At 36.6% G+C, this 14,638-nt stretch overlaps 1 protein-coding gene across 2 annotated transcripts in view; it reads left to right on the forward strand.

Annotated features, from left to right (window-relative positions):
* The window catches only part of ZFAT (zinc finger and AT-hook domain containing), a 74,459-nt gene extending 60,644 nt beyond the window's left edge, over positions 1-13,815 (forward strand). For both annotated transcript variants that reach the window (XM_083860695.1, XM_083860696.1), the window contains exons 15-16: positions 1,620-1,750; positions 12,602-13,815. In XM_083860695.1, the coding sequence (XP_083716821.1) occupies positions 1,620-1,750; positions 12,602-12,841 (371 nt within the window). In that variant the 3' untranslated portion in view covers positions 12,842-13,815. The remainder of the gene's footprint in view (positions 1-1,619; positions 1,751-12,601) is intronic.
* Positions 13,816-14,638: the final 823 nt, after the last annotated feature.

A 14,638-nucleotide genomic window follows, 5' to 3' on the forward strand; every position in this document is an offset into this window, starting at 1 on the left:
GAGGAGGAAAAGAATAGCATTAGATAATGTCTGCTAAGTGGGAAATTAAAAAACAAAACAAAACAAAACAAAAAAAAAACCACAGGAGAAAATAAAAAAATGCCCAGATTTCTGAGTGTTAAAACACCAGAGACTAGAGTAGGTGTTCCTGTGTTGTCTGGGTTTTTTTTTAATACATATGAATAAATGCCCTGGTTACCAGGAGACAGTGTTTTACAGTTGTTTACTCCTGTTGTCTTTATAGTTCACAATACAGATCCATGTCAAAAACTCTCAGTTTTTATGGATTTTCCAAGCATTTTGCAATTAAATTACATTACTACCAGTTTCTATATATTACTTAGTGAGGGGAAATTCTGAATAAGTGAAAACTTGAAAATTCTTCTTAAACTTCTATATATCTAAATTAAAATAAATATTGTCATGGGATGTACTGTACATAGTAGTCTTTATTTTAAGCGTGAGGCTATAGTTTTTTGAGTAATCTTCTTTTTTAGAGCATCCAACTTCAGATACTCTTCCAGTATCTCTTAGTATGAAAACAATAGTATCTTGTCTAAAGATAGTTTTATAGTTTAAAAAAAAAAAACAAAAACAAAGCAAGCAAAACTTTTTTCTGTACTCAGATACATTTGTTTCTTACATAATTAGTAAAATATAACTTCTTTCTATTTGAAATTAAATTGTCTGACCTAGACTACTATCACAGTGTCAACCTGAGTTTGAAAGAGTTTAAGTTAGGAAATTAGATTTACTCTATTTGCTATCTCTTTTCTATCTCTGAAGTGATTAAAGCAAATACAAGGCAGCTTTACATGACCCTGACAGTTTCTTTCCTTGTCAATCTCCCTTATGCTAACAATGGGCATGTAGGAATGGTGGGCCATTGGTTTTGTATTCCTGCATAACAAAATACATTTTTCTTCATTCAGGTCTTTCACACCTTTTGAGAAGTGAGAGTACAAGTATAAATGTTTTGTTTGGGTTTTTTTGTAAACATACCTTTCCTTTGGCAGGGCTACACACATCAGAGAATTTTTTAAAAAGGACAGATATGTTCTGATCCAGTGTTTATAAAATAATCAGTATGAATTTTCTCAAGCAATTAACCTTTCCCTTCAGCAGGTTAGTGATAAAACTGCTTCATTTAGGTTGAGGGCTATTGCAGAGGGCCAGACAGATGGTAAACACAGATTTCTAAAATACCAAATGGCTGTTATGGTTATAAGTATACAAGTAGGCTCTGTGTAAGATGAATGTCTGGTAAATGCACATTTGGGTTTGTAAAGTCTTGCAGCTTCCTAATTGGAAGATCCTGCCATGACTTGTGGCTTTTGTTTATTTATTCAATGTATACTTTTAGATCTCTTTCATAGAGATCTATCTCTTTCATAGGCATAGAAGTGATCAGTGTGGCTTCACTTGCTGATCCATGTATTCCCTGGACAAATTTGTTTTGTGAATACTTCCCTGCCATAGATCTGCTACTAAAGTGTCACATTATTGAGCTTTTTGAATTGTACCAACAGCACTGCGAGTCAGGGCTGTGCTACTTGGACTCCCATAGCCTCAGAAGTGTCCTGCTGTGCTGATCTTATGGCTGCTGTCTTTGTGATCAGGTGAAAGGCTGGATCCAACAGCTGTGAACATCCTGCAGCAGATCATTGAGTTGGGCTCAGAGTCCCACGATGCCACCGCAGTGGCTTCTGTTGTCACCATGGCCCCTGGCACGGTGACAGTGGTGAAGCAGGTAAGAGCTCTTTTCTTCTCTAAGCCACACTGAATTTTCATATATTCATTGTGAAATGAGTGTTACTTTGCAAGGGACAAATTTTAAATGATCATTCAAGACACATGGAGAATTTTTCCTAATTTTTCCATGGGTGTTGTGTGTATGTGTGTTTACATGCCTGCATATGTACATGTTTAAACATACATACACATGTATTTTTATACATCTAAAAATGCATATAATATATAAAATATTAATTAATAAATACTCCTGCATTTGTATGTAGATATGTGTGTGAAAATACAGCTTTTTTTCTAGCAAGTGTTTTCAGGCTCTGTAAAATAACTTACTTATATTTTGTGCAGACACTTAGTGCCACTGTCCTCCAAAAGATTCAGATGCTCCTTGGTGCAGCAAGCAAAAGGAAATAATTTTCAATTTGAGGGCCTATTGGGTTCAAACATCAAGACTTTTGCTCAATATTTTCTTCTTACGGATGTCTGATAACTTTGTTGCTGCCATTTTTCATTCTCCTCTCAGTGTTCTTTAAACTTGCTTTTTCCTTATCTTTCAGCAGGGCTCTTTGCTTATCCCTTTCCCCACTGATTTTCTGGGGTCTCTGCACTCAGTGGTTCACAGGTGAGGGAAGGAAAGTACATGAGAAGTTTTAACTTCCCGAAGAGTTTAAGTAACTCCTTTTATTTAAATGAACCAGAACTGATTATTCTGAGTGCTAAAACTAATTTTTAAGTTCAGCATTTTTTGTAGTGTTTTGAACATTGAGTTCATGAGAGCTCCATAAAAGTGTGAAGTTCATGGTGCGAAGTACTTGGATAATTCCTAAGTTTTGCCACCCAAATGTCACAAAGACAAGGCAGAATTTGAAGTCAGAGCATTCAGATGTTCCTTTGCAACACTTAACAGGCATTTTGACTAGAAACTATGTAAGAGTTTAGGACTTTTTTGTAGAATAACATACCCACATTTCATTTAAATTCAGTCATTAAAGAGAAGAGACAGTGTGATCCAATTATGTGCAAGTTTCAAAACTACTTTCATAGTATAGTCACTACCAACACACATGCTGTGCTATGGAGATGACCTGTTTAGGGGTTGAATGCAGTATTAGCAACTGATGTATGTCAATATTATTGAAATTAGTTCTTCCCTAAAGGAATGCATCTAATGAGGCTGTTGTACTAAAGGTATAGGAGAAAGTGGCTAGAGAATGTTTTGATATCTGAGTGTTAAACTTTAAATATACAAGTGTGAACTCTGATCAATATCTGAGTCATAAAATCTATTAACTTCATTTTTGCACCCTCTGAATTTACTGGTAACTTTTTCTAAATAAATATTTGTATTCCAAATTAATTTTCTTCTTCACTTTTCAATCCATATTTCTCACCTTTTGAGTTTGCAGACTGCTGAGCCTTAATTACTTCTTTTGACTCTAACTGGTCTGATATCAAGCTCTTACAAGCACCACTCCTATAGCAAAAGAAAGTTTGAATTCTCAGAGCACAGAATCTCTTTGCTGCTTTTGTTTTAATGCCCCCTTTCCTCCTCCCTTTAGAATATTTTACCTTTTTAAAATTTTCTTTTCAGTATTCTTTCCCGCCCCCCCCCCCCCCTTTTATTTTTCTCTGGAAATTGGTTTATTATCATAGTCTGTTGTACAGCTGTAGTTACTTTCCAGCTCTTGTCTTCCCACCAGAAAATTGCTCCAGAATTACAGACACACCCAATTTTAATCTGAGGGAAAGAAGTCTTTAAATGTTCTTGACTTTAATCCTCCCGTATTAGAAACTATTGGGTTTTTTCTTCAATACTGAGTTGCTTTCTGTGGGATATCCCTCATTTGTACCTATGACTTGGTTAGGTTTTAATTATCAGAGCTTCCTAATTATTAACCTTGAAGTGACCTTTAGATATGTTCATATTTCACTTCCTACTGGAAAATGTATTCCGCACTTTCTTCTGTGACCTTCAGCTTCTCTTGTGGATTGTAAAACAAAGAATTCATTCAGGGTGTCAGCAATATATTGACATCATCTGTCACTGAATTTCCACTCCTGTTCTTTAATGGCCTCACTGAGTCCTTGCTTTGCAGCTTGGGTCCATTTTTTTTTTCCCCTTAACAACATTTATTGTAGTTGTCCTGATTTTTATGCTGTTTGTTTTTCTCTTTTGCTCTAAATACATACATTACCCATTTCTTACATCAGTTCTTACTTTCATATTTCATTTTTAGCTAGCCCCTGAAAGTTTCCTTCATATTTCTCTATTTGCACCAAGAAATTTCTTGTAATTCTAAATTTAAAGAATGTTTTAAAAGCTTTTTTTTTTCCTGTAAATGTTACACTACAGTGTTCCTAATTTTGTCTCCTCTTTCCTCCCTGGAAATTTCTTTCTCCCACAGCTGTCCTCATCCTTACTTTTCACTTGTAAAAGTCCCATTTACACTTTGTTCATAAAATCTTGTATAAATCCAGCTGTATCTCTCAGTAATGCTGCTCTGCTCATGCTTTAGCACTTCCCTAACCTGTGTGCTAACATGATACCATATTTGAGGGGTTCTTCTATTAAATTATTGTTCTGCTTGTAGTCTTAATGCAAGTATACTGAATTAAAAGTACACATTTCAGTGGAGGTGAAATCAAGATCAGATTGTCTGTTAACAGCTCCTGAATGGCATGTGGAAAACAGAATTTCAATTCTGACTTAAGAAACTTCATATTTCTTCTTTATACAAATTATTATATTAAAGAAAAGGCTTTGACAACATAGCAGTAACCAATTCCAGACAGAATTTGGATTCAACTTACGATTTTAAACCCCAAAAATGCAAAGTTAGCCCTGCTTAGCTTGGATTATGCTTGGAATAGGAATCATTGTTGGTTCTGATAGTGTCACGTATATGAGACGTTTCCAAGGTTGTGTCTGGAGCCTGAAATGATTTTATCTTAATCTTGCCCATGAGTGAGTATACTAATCTGTTATCAAAGTTAATTTTTTTCTAATTTGGGATAAATACAGTTGTGTGAGCTCTGAAAATATGCAGCTGTTAAGGAGTGTTACATACATTTCTCACCAAACGCCTGAGAAAAAAAACTGTAGTAATGTGAAGTTTTATTAATATGATCTGAGACTGGCAAAAATACCCTTTGAATCTTTGATCACAGCATGGTAGGAGAAGTCTATCTTTGTTCAGTTACTTGTGATCCACTCTGGATCTCACTGTAAAAGAGCTAATAAAGATATTTCTTCATAGCATGACATTTGAGTTTTTCTGCTCTGCTTAAAGACAAAAAAGTAGCAAAGTGGGGAGAAGGAGAGAGGAAAGAGTGCTAAATTTGAAGAACAACTAAGAGAGAGGCTAATAAATGCTTAAAAAAGCCAGGATGGTAAATATAGGCAAGAAACTGGGGACAAAGGAGTTCTGTTGGGAGTAGCACATGGGAAGGTGAAGGGACTGGAAGGGTAAAACAAGAGACTTTCCTTTCTGCACTTTCAGCTCTCAGTGTCCTATTACAGATGGACTTCTGCCCTTGTTCCTTAGGGTGGAGATTGATTCATTTGGTTTTTTGTTTATTTTACTAGAAGAAGCTGTTCAATCCATTATTTATAGGAGTGGACTATTTTCCTGGCTCACAAGCCAAACAAAAGCAGTCAGGCAGTATCACTCACAGCCTTCATTTACAGTTTCTGCAGGCCTGTGTTCAAAAACTTGTTTTTCACACCAAATCTGTGTGTTAACTAGAACAGAGATAGTGTTTCACTACAAACTGCCTTATTCTTTAATTGTTTCTTTCAGTTAGAGTGTACATCAAACAAGGATATTAATTGCTCCATAAAAAGTTTCTTCCAAGTTAAACATTTGTTTGATTTAAATGCCGAGTTTCTTGTGAGGAAACATTACCCTCCGAAATAAACACCCCTGATATGTTATTTTTTAAGAAGAGATTCTCTCAGCATGTAGTGCTGTAAGTAACTCTCCAAGGAAACAATATTCAAAGTGCATATACTTGAACTTTCACAATATATGAAGAACATCCTTGTAAGTTTAGTTGCTGAATCCCTCACTGCATTGACCAGAACATCAGAAGTGTTTCCTCTTCTTGGTCTGTGTCCACCAGCTCTAGTTACTTTTCTAGTTGTTGCTCTTCCATTTCCAGTGTTTGTTAGCAGAAATGTTTAATGGCAGCAAGATACTACCTGATGTAATTAGTTTATTTTTTCATAAATGCAATTTATTTCTTCCATCAGATCTCTTTGATGCAAAGAGTAGAAAGCATGTAGGGTTCTCTGTCCAAATATTAATTTTTTATTTTTGCATCAAGTTACTGCTAAAGAGCAGTAGAATTTTGGATTGCAAACCAAAGGTTTACATTGGCATGCACTATAGTAACCAGTTACATTTGGTTGCATGTTATCTGTTTTTGGAGGTTTTTTCATTTAGATAGTGATGGAGAATTTTGCTGGTAATTTGCTATTTTTATGCCTGTGATAGTGCACTGGGTTTGTGTGCTCTAGAACCATCACTTTTAGCTCATTCTGAAGATGGCTGAGAAGTTTGTGTTAATCACTAGTCATTATTATCAATCACTAAGGTGGTTCTGTCAGCCTTTCTGCACAGCTGTTCATCAGAAGACCACTTTAATTCTCAACTCTGTGGGATGTCTTTCCTATTTTTCAAGCCAGAGAGCTGATTTCCTCCTCAGGAGCATTCTTTGGCCTTGCCTGCAGGTGAATAGCTAAATGGTGCCAATTTGTTCTGAATGATGACTCCTATATGGTTTGTAATTTCCACCTTTTAGCTACAATAGTTGCCCAAGCCATCATTATTTTATGCTACATTTAACTCTGATAATCTTTTTTTCTGACATTCACGGTTTATGTTTTATCCCGTTTGTATTCTTTCAGGAAAAACTTCAAAGATTACTTTCTCTCCTCTTCATGTCATCACCCTCTCTTACCCTGTTTACTTGATGTTCCTGTTTATTGCCACATCAAACAAAATCTTGTCTTCTTTCCTGGGTTTTTTACTCCTTTCCAACTTAGGGTCCCATTTCTCATTAGCTGTAAAGATTTTGTCTCCTACCTTTGCTTAGTCCATGAAGATTTAATTGCTTATTATTTTTTCAATCAAGTTTCTGATCCCTTCTTCCATACTGTGCTTAGTTGTGTGGATTTTTAATAAGGAGCAATTTGTACCTCATTGTCTTCTTTCAATTACTTGTCAAAAATAGGATGACAGCAATTATCTGTGGATAGACTGTTACATATTGACACTAATGCCTGAAAGCCTGAACTACCAGTGTCTCATTTATTTTACTCTCTCACCTCCCTTTTTCTATGTCTGCTTACTTTCTCTTGTTTTATGCTGAAATTATACTGAAATTATAAGGCCTTTGGGACATGAACTACTCTTTTCATGTAGCATGGCTGATATAATCCAGGTCCTGGCCCAAAGCACTACACAAGTATTAACAATAAAGAGCAGTATTTGGTTGCTGAATTCTCTCTGTTTTCTTTCCACTCAGAAAGATAAGACAGAACTGATGTTTTTACTGCTTCTTTAGACTGAAGTGAAAGGTTAAATCTATTCCTGAAAAGTATAGTAACCTATTTTTGACCTAGACCTGATGTGTTCTGGAGAATAAGTATATCAGCTATTACAACAACTAAACAGATCTTTTTCAGAAGATAACCAGAAAATATTTGATTTCCATGTGTTTCACCCTTTCTTTTAGTTCCTTTCATCCTTTTATTCTGTGATCTCTTCAGGCTCAGTGAAAACCTACCATGGTAAGTCACTTTCTTCCAAGTGACAACAGTAGGAAGGCAGAGCCAGGATTATGCATCAGCTCAAAGCAGATCACAGAAAATAATTTTATAGCATAGCACATCTTCAAAAATAAATACCTATTGTTAGCATGGCTGTCACATCAGAGGCTACTGAACTTTGTGCTTTGGCAGCACACCTTGGATTTCAGTCTGGTTTGGATGGGTCCTGACAGGATGTTGGGTGCTGGTGGTAATCTAGAAAATTTGCCAGTATATGGAGTTACAGACATGGTGATTGTCAATTTTGTAGTTGCTTTAGAACACAGAGCAATCTGAGGCTTCCTGTGACAGTAACAGCAACAGCAAGTTTTAAATGGGGCAGATGAGGCCCTGTTTCCTCAGCCCTTGAGGAGTTTTTTTCATCTCTGTATTGTACAGATAAAATCTCAGTCAAGATCATCGTCCTGTTAGAGCTGCTAAAACAGTGGCAGTGTTGCCATTCTGCCTCAGAAGGAGGTAGGGCGATCCAGCATTTTGCCAGGTAAGTGCCATGTCCAGCCACGAGTCCCTCTGTTGAGATATATTCAACCAGCCAATTGCTAAAACTTTTTAAAAATCTGCATCAACACTATGAAGATTTGTTTGTCTCCTTGCTGTTTTTATTTTATGCAAAGCAGCTCTTTCATTCTCAACCCTCTTATTATTCCAAAACCGTTGTGCACCAGATTGTCTTTGTTTTGTAGCTCATTATAGAGATTCAAATGATCAAATTATGGTGTTTTCTGTGTGTCTTTTTCACACAATATAACTGTATGTAAACCAGAACTGAGAAAGAGTTGAAATTATTCAAATGATACTGAACAAAACTTGTAGGCACCAATGTAAGCTGACACATCACATATCCAGGTGCTCTCTGTAATCTAAAATGCTTTCATTTTAATCCTTTCTGCAGATATTTTGTATATTTTCTTATTGATGTTTTATGATATAAATAGGAGCATCTGCAGCCTAGTGTAAGGTTTTGAAAATCTGAAATATCTCTGAGATTAACTTTTCTGCTTCATGGTAAACTGAAAAGCAGCATCCAATCTGAAATCAAGGGAAAGATTCCACTGAGGGTTTGGGGACAGGCCCAGCAAAACTGTTTTAAGCACAATGGACCTGCTGACTTCAAATAAAATTGAAGATATTACAGTATTTCACAGAATGAGCTCTAGGGTAAAGGAAAGGCTTTAGCATCTTACTGCAAATACATTTTTTTACTCCTTTTCAGGAAAGGGAAGAAGTATATTTTCCTTAATGGTTTGAAATCATTTATTTCAAATTTAAAAAGTCTTTCCTGTTTTGAGAGGACAAGATTCCTCTAAGACAGACTCATTTGTTATGAAGACTTCCATGTGCCTGGATGGTCCTCGGATATGTAAATCAAGAACATTTGGAATTTAGAGATGTTGAGCTCCTTATGAAAACATGGTAGTGAAAGTCCCATTCAAGACAAGATCTGTCAAGAGACAGATTTAGTTAATAAAGAATATTTATGCAGGTACTGACTTGATTTAATGTGCCAGCTGTGTGTGGCTTCAGCTCCTTGCTGTCGTTCTTTAGCACGAAGGATAAGCAGACAGATGCTTTTCAGCTGACTCTCAAACAGAAAAGAGGTCTTGGATGCTGCTCTTCAAAAGATTTCAGAAGCCAATAAAGAGAATTGAGTGTGGTGACTTCCTTCATTCAGATGGCAGCTGTCCCACTGTTTCATCAATTTGAAGGATGTAAATTAACATTTTGAGATTATTCCCTGTGGAACAATCTTAATAGGAACCAAGCAGAAGCATGAAAACATTGAACTGATTTGAAATGTAAATATCCCAAATAATGTGGTGATTTGTCAAACTAAAAGGATTACAGATAGCTGTCAAAAAAAGATACTGGAAGCTAGAAACACCAGAAATAAAGGCATTAGTTTTCTTTACCCTACATGACAAAGGTAATAAACCCACATTGATAAAGTCAGGTAGGGAGTTTAAATTAACTTTCTTTATTGGCCATTTTCATTTCAAAAGGATATAAAACTAAATAAGTATTAGATTGCTTCTATTGAATTGGATGAGATTCTGCTTTCATTTCATTTTTGTGTCAACCACGCTTTATTTATTTTCCTCTCTTCATTATTTATGTACATTCACAAAGCTGTATTTAAAATTATTTATGGGTTTTGATTTAGAGTGACAACAGTGAGATCCATCTCACACTGTGTTGTGCATTCTTGCAGCTCTTAGCAAATGTAGTGCAATTTTTCTGGCCTGAAGCATGTTGTCAGAGGGTTATGTGTAGTGCACTAAAACAAGAGGGATTAGTGTATATTGCATAATTATAGGGCCACATTTTAGACACTCCTATTTCTGTATTTTTTTTGAGCATCTCTAGCATCAAGGACTGTAATTGTGAGCTGATTCATAACAAGCTGTGAGATTCTAATTATCGAACATTTTTAACTGCAGCATCCTATCTGAATTCATTGGTGACTAGACTTTTCATGGCCTGATGCAATATTCATTAGTGCAGATCTTGTGTATGTCCTGAACTTCCACAGAGGAGCTGACAGTGGAGCAAGTACCTGCAAGAAAGAGGAGAGTTATGAAAAGGGAGTTTGGTGTCTCAATTCACTAAAGCTCTGTTGCTTTCAGTAGGATTTAGGGTTTCTTTAATAATTTAAAAAAAAAAAAAAAAAAAAAAAAGTGCATTAGGTGCAGCAAGAGATACAAGTTTACAGTTCTATGGAGTTTTTTTTTTTTTTTTTTCATGATTTAGCTCCTTGCTTTTCAAAGAGAGGCTCAAGTTGCATTAGTGAGGGGTATGTTGGTGAAAGGGACTTATAAAAAGAGAGACAGTGATTTGTGAACATAGGGAAAAGGACAAGAGGGATTGTTTATAAACTCAAAGAGGAGAGACTTAGATTAGATGTTAGGAAGCAATTCTTTACTCAGAGGACAGTGAGGCATGGGAACAGATTGCCCAGAGGAATTGTGGTTACCCTGTCCCTGGGAGTGTTGCCTCATCCCTGGCCAGGCTGGATAGGCCCAGTGGGAGGTGTCCCTGCCATGGCATAGGGATTGGAACTAGATCATCTCCAAGTTCCCTGTCAATACAAACCATTCTGTGAGTCTATGACTCTTTGATTCTATGCTACCTGCATTTTGAGACAACATAAATTGTTCTTTCTGAGGCTGGTTGCAGATTTTACTGTGCCAAGAAAAATATCTAGCATCATCTACTTGTGTAGGGTGTCAAGCTTGAACTTCAGCAGGAGCTGTTTAAGCTATATGTTTGATAAAAGAAACAGAATGTGAAAAGGACTTCATTCCATTCCTGTATTTTTTATCCCTATAAACTGAATCCTATGTGACAAAGCCAGAGTGGGCATCAGTGGGTGTGACTGTGCTGTTGCATTAAGGTCAGTGACAATGGCCGGATTCCCTTTAGACGTTAAATCTTTCACCAGATAAAATCCACATATATTTCATTGGTATATTACAGCCATACTGACTTGGGGCCCTCTGAATAATTTAACACCTGGACATATTTGTTATTGTTCAAGAAAAAGCTTTCTATAGCCTTTTTAATTGAGTGAAAGTTCAGAGTGCTGGGAAGTCCTAAGGGGCTGGTGAATATCTGAAATCTTCTGATAGGTATTTTAAACACAAAATGGAAAAGTCAGAAGCAAAGTCACTGTATAACAAAGAGAATGGTTGCTTAGGGGAAAAAAAATTAGAAAAGAGCATTAGGAAAACAAACATATAGGTGGTATTTTTCTTCTTGCTGGTCTCTAAGGGACTAAACAGATCCTTGGAATCTTCACTGTAGCTCTTCCCTTCTGTTCACTCCCCCCCTTAAATAGCATTGATGATCTTAATTATATTCACTTGAATTTTATTGTGCTATTGCTGTTTACTTTTGAGACAGCTTCTAACTAAAAAAGCCCTTTCTAACTTCTGTAACTTAGATTCCACCTTCCTAGACTCTACCATGTCTTACCTTTTCTTTTTAAGATCACTTAAGAGTTCAGTGCTGTAAGGGCACACTGCTCTCCAGCAAATGGAGCCACAGATTCCTAGAATTGTTTGGATTGGAAAGGACTTTAAAGATCATCTCATTCCAGCCTTCCTGCCATGGGCAGGGACACCTTCCCCTAGCAAATGCTTTTACATGTATCTTGCATACTGAAAAATTGCTCTTCCATTCTCTCCTTAAAAGTAGATTATTTTATCAGTAACACTTGAGACAATGAATTTCTTCCACATGACTTACAGTTCTCTGATTTATTTATACTTGTCTGGAGTACTTTGCATTGGAATTTTACATGGGGCTGGTAGAGGATTGAGATTTGGTTTTGCATTCTAGTGTGTACTGTATTTCAGTAATTGACAGGCACCTGTATGAATTTGGAATTCAACATCAGACTGTGTTGCTTTTTTAAATTTTGACAAGAAGCAAAATGTTCAGTAAAAAATCTTTTATTTTCACTAGTTTCTGTCACTCTCCTTTCAGTTATGTAAACATTGCTGCCTCACGAACAGTAGGCCTCAGGAACCTATTTCAGTGATATTTATATTTCACGTTCTTATAATAAAATCCCTTAAGGTTTACAGCGAAATTTGCACTTCTATGAGCAGCCATTGACTAGGGAGAGAAAGAAAGGTGGGTACAGTAGATGTTTTCTCACATGGTTTTGGATGGGTTCTCAACTCAGTGCTACCACAGGAATTGATTGAGTTCAGATTTATTTAAATAAAAGCAGTTTTGAATGAGTGACTGCAGAGAGATTAAAGCTGCCTCAAAGACCAGTGTTCCTGAAACTTTGCAACTCTCTGTGCACAGAGCTGAGATGCTGTGTTGGTGCTTTCAGTTTTCTGCCTAGCTACACACTCATTAATCAAAACTGCTTGCGTTTTCTGCAAAACTGACATTTTCTTTCAAAACCGTGTGGTGGCTAATTTGTGTGCTGTATTTCCATTAATCATCACAATGCCAGGTACTCCCTGGGAAGGTGCAGTTTCTGTAAGCTCTCCCATGTCTCCTCAGGTGAAGGAGGAGGAGCAGGCAGCCAACCACACACTGATGATCCAGGAGACGCTGCAGCAGGCGTCGGTGGAGCTGGCGGAGCAGCATCACCTGGTGGTGTCCTCGGACGAGGTGGAGGGCATTGAGACAGTCACTGTCTACACCCAGGGTGGGGAGGCTTCAGAATTCATTGTTTATGTCCAGGAGGCTGTGCAGCCTGTGGAGGAGCAGACTGTGGAGGAGTCAGTGCAGGAGCTCTAGAGAACGATGCTCAAAGGAGGTGATTTCTTGATTTGCCAAAGCCAGAGGTTTGTGGTTTTTCTGTTTGGTCCCAACCAAAAGCAGGCAAGCTGATGGATTTTCAGTTGATATATGAAGGGATCTAACTGGTTGGATTGTATCAATAACTTAGAGGTAATATATGCAAAACCTTCTCAGACTTTTGTTTCTAAAAAACACTTTTAAAGGAAAAGTATTCTTCCCCTTCTTAGAAGATCTCTCACTTGATTCCTGTAAATTGCCACAAATATTGTTTGTTCAGAACTGTGGCATCCCATAATAAAAGCTATCTATAAAAATAGCTAGAGAGTCTGGAAAAGCCTATACATCCCATTTTATACATGCTTCATATATTCTTGACTTGGCTGGAAGTTTTTCTGTAATTAGAAAATAGTTTTTCTGTAAGTAAAAGGATGTCCTAGCTCTGAGTACATGCCTAGAAAGTGTCTGCCAAGTTGTGGATCTAACCCAAACAAAGGCTTGAGATTTAATTAGAAACATACCACAGATGGACTGTAGTTTATACCTGTGAGATGATCCTTTGAGTTTGGGAGGTATTTAAAGCCATATGTGATAATTCTGGATATCAGTAGGATGACTGTTATTTAGCTATTTGAATAATTTTCCATCCCTCTGAATAAAATACCTGTCTGGTATCATAAGATGAAATCAAAACTGTCAAATCAAGGAAATACTCTTTTGTTTGTAAGAAAAAAAAATATTCAAAAGATTTGTAAATGCTATAAGAGATATATGTTCTTATGTTTTAAACAGACATGCTTGTAAATATGACCGTGTGAAAAAGTTTGTACAAAAAGCCTAAGTAAATATTGACAAGAATAAGGATATTCTTAATTATGCATGTATATAGTTCCAGAGTTTTCTTCATGAATCTTGAATTGTTTCTGGTTTAATATTTTTAAATTTGAGCTATAAAAATTATTAATAAATAAAAATTTGTCATGTTTTTTTCTAGTGTTCTTCTTCTTTAATTCCTTAAGTGTTGGTTTTCCTTTTGTAGCTAATTAAAAACTGCTGGTGTGCATTGACTCTGACGAGTTATTCCTCCAGTTAGTAGTCTCTTATCAAGAAAGTACCACCATGAAATAGTCAGACTTTTCTATGTGATTGAACTTATTTATGGATGTCCTGGGTGGAAAAAAGATTTTGACTAAGTGGATGTAATGTAGTGAGTTGGTTGTCAGCATCTTCTGGGTCTGCTGAGTTCTCTTCATGCTGGAAAATCAGAGTGCAAACCTGTAGTGGCAGTTTCTCCCTCACCTGTGGTGATGGGCAGTTTAAATTTGTTAATGGAAAAAACCTGAGGATTGCTTGACTTGGGTGGCAGCCTTGTTTCCTCTGGTTTCATCCTGACAGTGCACCAGGAGCCCCAGGAATGTTGTTTGTGAGGTGGAGACCTTGTTGCCATTTTGTCTGGCTGACTGGAGCTGGTCGCAAGTTCAGGGTTGATTCTGTGTATGGTCAGTAAACTTGGCCAGAATGAGCCATAAAATGTTAAGTAACATTTGTAATGTGGTAGAAACTGATGCATCAAATGTATCAGTATGATTAATCTGCATAAGAAATTGTCGGTTTGTAATTACTGGTTGAATTCAGTGTTGATTTACAAGGAGGAGAAGAAAGCAGTCTCAAAAAGTTACAATTTTTTGAAACAGCCCCTTTGCTATTAAAACCATTTGGAAGAACCTCATGAACTTAGTGTAGAACCTCTCTGAAAATGGAACAGAAAAATATTTTTCTATGCATCACTCAAGAACT

Source organism: Zosterops lateralis (genome assembly GCF_965231275.1).
Source record: "Zosterops lateralis genome assembly, chromosome: 1".
NCBI lineage: Eukaryota > Metazoa > Chordata > Aves > Passeriformes > Zosteropidae > Zosterops > Zosterops lateralis.